The sequence below is a fragment of the Manihot esculenta genome, chromosome 3, assembly GCF_001659605.2.
Source record: "Manihot esculenta cultivar AM560-2 chromosome 3, M.esculenta_v8, whole genome shotgun sequence".
NCBI classification, from domain to species: Eukaryota; Viridiplantae; Streptophyta; class Magnoliopsida; order Malpighiales; family Euphorbiaceae; genus Manihot; species Manihot esculenta.
The window spans coordinates 26,128,805-26,136,790 of record NC_035163.2 but is presented as its reverse complement, the minus strand read 5'-3'; the positions used below and the strand labels follow the sequence as shown (position 1 = coordinate 26,136,790).

At 36.4% G+C, this 7,986-nt stretch overlaps 1 protein-coding gene across 1 annotated transcript; it reads left to right on the top strand.

The window, feature by feature from the left end:
- The first annotated feature begins 386 nt into the window (after positions 1 to 386).
- LOC110610534 (indole-3-acetate O-methyltransferase 1) lies at positions 387 to 7,221 on the top strand. Its single transcript, XM_021750496.2, has 5 exons — positions 387 to 418; positions 5,194 to 5,275; positions 5,851 to 6,273; positions 6,365 to 6,640; positions 6,724 to 7,221. The coding sequence occupies exons 1-5, from the start codon at positions 387 to 389 to the stop codon at positions 7,075 to 7,077; spliced, it is 1,167 nt and encodes a 388-aa protein (XP_021606188.2). The 3' UTR covers positions 7,078 to 7,221.
- Positions 7,222 to 7,986: the final 765 nt, after the last annotated feature.

Genomic DNA, 7,986 nt, shown 5'->3' with positions numbered 1-7,986 from the left:
AATGGCTTTTGGGAGGGTAAAAGAGAAGGGCGGAGGGGTATTAATTGGCTAGCGTGGGAGAAAATGTGTAGTAGAAAAAAGGAGGGGGGTATGGGGTTTTGGGACTTTAGGAGTTTTAATTTGCCTTTACTTGGCAAACAACTGTGGAGATTCTTAACAAATCCTAATACTCTTTGTTATAGAGTGTTTAAAGCAAAGTACTTCCCAAATTATGATTTATTTTCCACCAATGTAAGTAATATATAGTGCTATCTTTATTTGAAAAAGTGTGATGGCATCAAGAGAGTTGATTCGCAGGAGTACAAGGTAGAGGGTGGGTAATGAAGAGAAGATTTTAGTGGCTTCAGCTCCCTGGATTCCTAAGGAGGATACCTTTTTTGTGGATGATGGCCCCGATTTTATTGAACCACATTTGCGTGTTTGTGATCTTTTTGAAGGTAATGGGAGGGTTTGGAACATTGCTCTTTTAATAGAGCTTTTTTCTCCAAGAGATATCAGGGCTATTATTAGTATTTCTATTAGTATTACCACTAAGGAAGATTCCTCCTTGTGGCACTTTTATAAAAGAGGTGTGTATACGGTGAAGTCCGCGTACTTTGTTTGTATGGACTTACTAGGAAGATCAACTTTTAATGTGAGGGTAAGTTGTGGACTAATTTGTGGAATGTTTCGGTCCCTCCAAAAGTGAAGGATTTCTGTAATACCCGGCTAGACTCCGGTATCGGAATTCCTACCGTCCGGTGGAATCCCGGGTGTCGAAGACCTCTAGAAGGGTAAAATCATGTTTTTATAGAATATTTTAATGTATTTTATGTTTTAAGCTAGAAAGAAAATGAGTTTTTGCTTGAAAATGATCTTGGAGGAAGACCCAGGTTCGGCTGCCGAACCTCAAGTTCGGCCGTCGAACATGCATGCGCTTCGGGAGTGCTTTAGGCCCCCGAAAGCATAAGTGAGGGAAGTCCAGGTTCGGTCGCCGAACCTTATGTTCGGCCGCCGAACATGGCATGCATGCGGAGGCACGTTCGGCCCTCGAATGTGGCCTGGCCAACCACCTATAAAGGGGTCCCTTAGCCGAAACGGGTGAGCTTTTCTCCCCATTTTCGGCCAAGGTGAGCTCTTCGCCATCCCTCGCCGATCTTGAGTTCCTTCCTTCAGATCTTTCACGATTTTCACAAGTTTTCACTTTATTTTGAAGATTTTCGAGTATAAAGCAAGTTTTGGAGCTTTGAGGTTCAAGAAACTCAATCTCTCCCATCTCCGAGCTAGGGTCGTGTTCCTCTCGATCTTCAAGAGGTAAGGGCCGATCTTGAGCTCACTATATGTTTTAAACAAGTTTTATGCAAGTTTATGGAGTAGAAATGCATGTTTAGGTTGTTTTGAGTTTATGGGTTTAATGTGTGTTTATGAGCAATGTGGGTATATTTGATGTGTTGTAGTTGGGGTTTAGGCTAGTTTGGGACCCATATGAACTTGTATGCTTGATTGTGTATGATTGGGAGTGTTGTAGAATAGGTTTATGCATGTTTGAAAGGTTTGGGAGGCGTTTGTGCATGTTGGAGCTGAGTTTCTGCCACTTTGGAGAAACTCAGGTTCGGCCGCCGAAGGAACTTTCGGCCGCCGAACCCGTTTGTGGAGGCAGCCTTCGGCTGCCGAAGCCTGCCCCCGAAAGAGGACTTTCGTCTCTGGAGGGCAGTTTCGGCCGCCGAAAGTGCCGCCAAACATGCATGAGTTTCGTCTCTGTCTGGGAGTTTCGGCCGCCGAAGGTGCCGCCGAACCTGCCTGACTTTCGGCTCTGGAGGGACTTTCAGCCGCCGAACCTGCCGCCGAAAGTGCCCTGTTCAGCCTTCCTTTGCATGTTTTGCATGATTGTTTTGAGGTGTTTTAGGGGGTTTTTGGGGGATGTTTTTAGAGTCATGTTCTAGTATGTTTGGTCCTTCATTTGAGTCCACCTGTGTAGGTTCGGACCCGAGGAAACGAGGACCCTAGCAGTGAGTCAGCTGCTTCAGTCATTGTCAGAGCTAGCTGAGGTGAGTAGAATAAACCTTTACATTTTAAAGCGAATAAATTATAAAGTTTTGAGCATATTCATGCATCATGAATGCCATGTGATATCTTAGGTTGTTTGCATTAGAATTCACGAATATGTTGCATTGCATTCTATGATGTTGATGTGGATTGGTTATTGGATGATCCTTTAGTCCTCGATATGATGTGATGTGATATGATACGGTATGGCATAGTATGGAAGTCCGATTGACCCATTCTACGTCCCGGCACTATGTAAGAGAAAGACCGGTTGACCCATTCTACGTCCCGGCACCTTGGAAATGTTATGTTATGATATGTTTAAGAGAAAGACCGGTTGACCCATTCTACGTCCCGACACTTTGGAATGTAGAGGACTATTGGTGACAATACCATCCGTGATGTGATTTGTCTGTGATGTGTTGCATTCCATTATGGCATATGATTTAAATGTTTTTATTATTCTGCTCACTGGGCTCTAGTAGCTCACCCCTTTCCCTAATCCCCCAGGGTTGCAGGTACGGGCTAGACAGAGAAGTCAAGATGGGTGAAGTTATGTGTATATAATAGATAGAATGTGGACATGATAAATTGTAAAATGATGTAAAGATATGAATAGTTATGTTATGTAAAAATGATATTGAGGATTAGAGGTTGTGCTTGACCCTATGTGTATGGTGATCCCTTTTTGTATACATGATCTATGTTTTATGATGTTTATGTTGATGTTCCACCAAGCTTGTGTATGAGGAGATGCCCCATTGGAGCATTTGATGAGAGCTCCAGTGTGGGGTCTATGTTTATGTTTATGTATATGTTTATGGGCATGCACAGGTTGAGCTTGGTAAAAGAAAAGTTTAAATTTTTATGTATGTTGTTGATCATGTATGGGATTAACCAGGTTTACAGGATGCATGTCAGGCTTGCTACGGGTCCCGGCGGCCTTATGCCGATCTGGATCCTAGCGCCGGTGGCGGTCCGATTTTTGGGTCGTTACAATTTTCGTTGGAGAGCTTGTTGAAATATATTGCCTACCAAGGATAACTTAAGGCAAAAGGGTGTGGATGTGGATGCTAGATGTCTTTGGTGCCATAAAGATGAAAGTGTCAATCATATTTTATTGCATTGTCTTGTGTCCAAGGAAGTTTGGAGGTTAGGGGGTTAGGGGGAGTGAGAGATTTGCAGCCTAATGATAATTTTTTCAATTTTTTACTGCAGATTTTGAAGTCCTAAGACAAGATTCGAAAAACCTTCGTAATGGTCTGTGCATGAAGATTATGGTCAGCAAGGAACTCATTATTATGGAACCAGGTGCAAAATTCAACAGTTCACCTTGTGGAAGACGTCATGCATCATATCTTTGCATGGAAACACCACTGCTACTTTATATCAGGGCAGTAACTTGTTTTATTCCTCCAACCCTGCTCGAGATCCTAAAGCCATTCCTCTCCAAATTCGTGCGTCATCTTCAAGCTTAGACAATTTCAGTTAGTTTTGTCAAGTTGATGGGGCTTTGTTTCAAGTTTAAGATTTTATTGGTTACAGTTTTGTTGTGGAAAATTCTGAGAGTATATTTCAACGTGATGTTTCTGGTTTCTCGGAAGGTAATGGTACACCGGTAATTATTGAAACTTTAGCTCTCCGTCACTGTTTGCTTTTTGCGATGGAATTTTTACCTTTTAATAGCCGTATTCTTATGGATTGTTTGCAAGTGATTCAATATCTTCAGTCTTCACATTTAGATATTTCAAAACTCGATTTGATTTTGAATGATTGTAAATCTTTGTTAGACTCTAGAACTGATATTTCTGTTAGATGAGTTCGTCGTAATACTATTCTAACTGCTCATATTTTGGCTAGAGAATCTATTAGATATGATCGTCTCTCTGTTTGGAATTATATCTCTATTTATTTGATGAAATTTTATTAACACAATTGGTTATGGTTTTAAAATATATATATATATATATATATATATATATATATATATATATATATAATTTTAATTAAATTTTAAATTTAAAAATTTTAAACTTTCTGAAAATGACTCTAATACTTACAAATTATAAATTATTAGTTATTTCCCTATGTATTTCACCTTTGCTAAAAATCACCAACCACTTGTTTCCATAACAAGCACACACCAACCCCTTGTTTCCATATTATTTATTACAATATCTCAAAACAATATTTCCATTTTTGTTGTGTATATATATAATTAATTTTAACTGACTTTTTTCTTTTTTTTCTTTTTTTTTCTTTTATTTCTATTGTGAACATAATTAAATATAACTCTACACTAATGTGGCAATATAAAATAGGGAATATCTATTTTCTCAACCTAATTTATTAGGGCCACAAATAATTTAATAAATAACTTATAAGGAGAAAAAAAAAACAACTTAAACCAATTTTTAAACTTTTCTTTTAAGTCCTTGCATCAATATTTTCTAATGTTTGAAATATTAAAAAATTTAATTAATAAAAAATAATTAAAGAGAAAATTAAATATTTTTAAAGAAAATAACTTTATTTTTTAAAAGGAAAAAAGCTATTTTTTAAATTTTAAATATTTATTTACACTACTATATATATATTTATTAATATCGTTATTTTTTTAAATCACAACAATAAAATAAAAATAAATTTATTAATATCCCTAGAAAAATATTTTTTTACAAAAAGTAATTTCTAAATACAAATTATTTTCGCAAATTAAATTTACAAAAAATTATCTTATTATACTCCACTATAATTAATAATTATAATAAAATTATATTATACATACAATAAAATTTCTCTTCATAGTAATATCATATATGGTAAGTAATTAAGGTTTACACATTTATTTAAATAATAATAATTAATTATTTATTATTTATGGCCATTAATCGTAACGTAAGGCCATTTGAATTGTAACTTAAATGCCCAGATTCAATGGCCAATGTCATCTAGCTAGCTTTTTTTGAATCTTTTCGTTTTATGGTTACTTTTTTTTTTTTAAATATAATAATTATTGATAAAATCAAAACATTTAACGTAGATTGATTTCAATTTCTTGGCTATAAATAGAGGCGTTTTGTGTCATTTGATACACCAACCAAAAAGCCATTTTCAGATTTCTTAAGACAACACTACAACTTTCATCTCTGCTATGGCTTCTAAAAGAGACAATGTTGCTCTTGAAGAATTGCTTTGCATGAAAGGAGGCAAGGGAGAGGCTAGCTATGCCAATAACTCCCAAGCCCAGGTTGCTTTTTTCTCCATTTTATCTATCCTTTTTATGTTTAATTTCTTTCTTTTTCTCCCATAAATTATATATGTTTAATACACCAAACGCAGTTAAAAATTCAATTAAGATCAAATAGAAAATTTCTTTACATTCCATTTATTTTAAAAAAATTCAATACTAAATATAGTATAAGATTATACATGGATAATCTTTAGTTTATTTGTATAAATACTATTTTAAGCAATTATAAATTATTTTTTCTTACTATCCAAACAGACAAACACTATTCACAATTCTAGATATAATTATTAATTTAATAAAATGAACGAGATAATTTTTAATAACGTCCGAGGGTGTATATATATCTAATAAAAGAAATAATCTATTATTAAAATAATAATACCTTATAAAATATTAATTTATTAATTTTTTTAATGATTATTACAAGCTTTAATTAGTAGATTTTAAAATTTTTCCAAATATATATTATTTAAATATGGATGAGTTATTGATAGCTTATGGTAGATCGGACTTATTGATAGCTTACTATTGGTCTGAGTCTTTATGCATGGCGGTGGTAATTTTGGATGCAGGCTTTGCATGCTCGATCAATGCTTCACCTTGTTGAAGAAACTCTAGATAAGGTGCAGCTGAACTCTCCGGAGGTCCCATTTCAGGTGGCGGAATTAGGATGCTCTTCTGGAAGCAACACACTTTTTATAATGGACGTTATCATCAAGCACATGATCAAGCGATACAAGTCATCTGGACTTGAACCTCCTGAATTCTTTGCCTTTTTTTCCGACCTTCCCAGCAACGATTTCAACACTCTTTTTCAACTCCTTCCTACCATGGGTACCAGTTATGAGAGAAGCATCGAAAATTATCTAGCTGCCAATAACGGCCACCGAAATTATTTTGCAGCTGGAGTTCCTGGTTCCTTTTACAAGAGACTCTTGCCGTCGAGGTCTATTGATGTGTTTCATTCAGCATTTTCCTTGCACTGGCTCTCTCAGGTTAGCTTTTTTTTGATATCTTGGTAGTTATTTTTGAGATCTATACATTACATATATTTAGTTGTGCGCGTGTGTATATATATATATATAGGTGCCGGAAAGTGTGGTGGACCAGAGATCGGAAGCATACAACAAAGGGAGGGTGTTCATCCACGGTGCCGGCAAGTCCACCGCTAATGCTTACAAGCACCAGTTTCAAGCTGATCTTGCAAAATTCTTAAAAGCAAGATCACAAGAAATGAAGAAAGGTGGGTCCATGTTCCTTGTCTGCTTGGGTAGAACTTCAGTGGACCCCGCACACCAAGGTGGGGCTGGCATCTTATTTGGGACCCACTATCAGGATGCTTGGGATGATCTTGTCCAAGAGGTACATAAAACACAACACAAGAGATGGAACTTTTGTGTCTAGCTTAAAAGAAAATTTTTACATGGTATTATTATTTGCTACAGGGGCTTATTACAAGTGAGAAGCGTGATAGTTTCAACATTCCTGTGTATGCACCAAGCCTAGAAGAATTCAAGGATGTCGTTGAAGCTGAGGGCTCATTTGCCATAAACAATCTTACGGTTTTCAAAGGAGGGAGCCCTCTGGTGGTTGATCGTCACGACGATCCTGATGAGATTGGCAGAGCATTAGCCAATGCCTGCAGGAGCGTCTCTGGGGTGCTTGCCGATGCCCATATCGGCGACCAGCTAAGTGAGGAGCTGTTCTTACGAGTGGAGCGCCGAGGCAGAAGCCATGCAAAAGACCTAATAGAGAAGCTGCAATTCTTCCATATCGTGGCGTCACTTTCTTTTGTCTAAGGAAAAAGATACAGAAAGTGGACAAAACTCTCTTCTTCTGGTTTGCTATTTTTAAATTATGGTAATAAAGGAGAGGATGATAGTGCTAATAACATCGTGTTGTGTTGGAGTGTTTCTTAACTTTCCTTAGTTAGTTGTTGCCTGAGCAGGCTTTCGGTTTGGTTTAATTGGCAACGTCTGCCATGTGTTCTCTATATCTTCTAACTTTTAATAAAATTATGCTTATAGAAAAATTTGGTGGTGTTTATTATAATTTGTGTTCTTCTGAATAGTTGTGATTTCAGTAAGAGATTGCACAAATAAGAAGTCATGAGAATTAGCTGCCTAGCTAGTCATGGAATAAAGTAATTAGTCGTTTCAACGTCATAATAGAGAATTAATATTAATTACATTGAAAAAGTATTGCCACTTTTTCATTATGATAAAATTTTCCCATTTTAAATACATTTAAAAAAAAAATTTACAAGCTTGAAAGATGAATACTTTACCATTGTGACCACCACTTAAGAAATTCCCAGAGTCCAAATTAAGCAGCACTTACAGACAAGCAAATTAAGCAGTTTATAGCTATTCATCAGTTTCCTCTGATATATTATATACTATTATATCAGCCTCTTCTGGTAGTCTAAAGCTCACCTTCTTCTTCCTCTTCCCACTTTGGCTTCTGCTCAATGAAGAATAAACTTCCACTTCACTGCTTCCAACTTCACCAGCCTTTAGAAGCCTTTGCTTTGAGAAACTGCCTCTTGGATTATTAGATGCATAATCTGAAGGATACACCTTGTTCTGCTTCAGCACATGGTGGTGTAATGCTTGATCTCCATTAGAGTTATAGCTATTAGGCATTGGTGAAGCTAGAAAACACTCCTCTAGAGTAGAGAACTTCTTGTAATTTTCAAGCTGAAGCTG

Coding starts and splice junctions, on each gene's coding strand:
- LOC110610534 (XM_021750496.2), top strand. CDS start 387: ATGGCCCCGATTTTATTGAACCACATTTGCGT. Junction 5,276..5,850: donor CCAATAACTCCCAAGCCCAG/GTTGCTTTTTTC, acceptor TTTTGGATGCAG/GCTTTGCATGCTCGATCAAT. Junction 6,274..6,364: donor CCTTGCACTGGCTCTCTCAG/GTTAGCTTTTTT, acceptor ATATATATATAG/GTGCCGGAAAGTGTGGTGGA.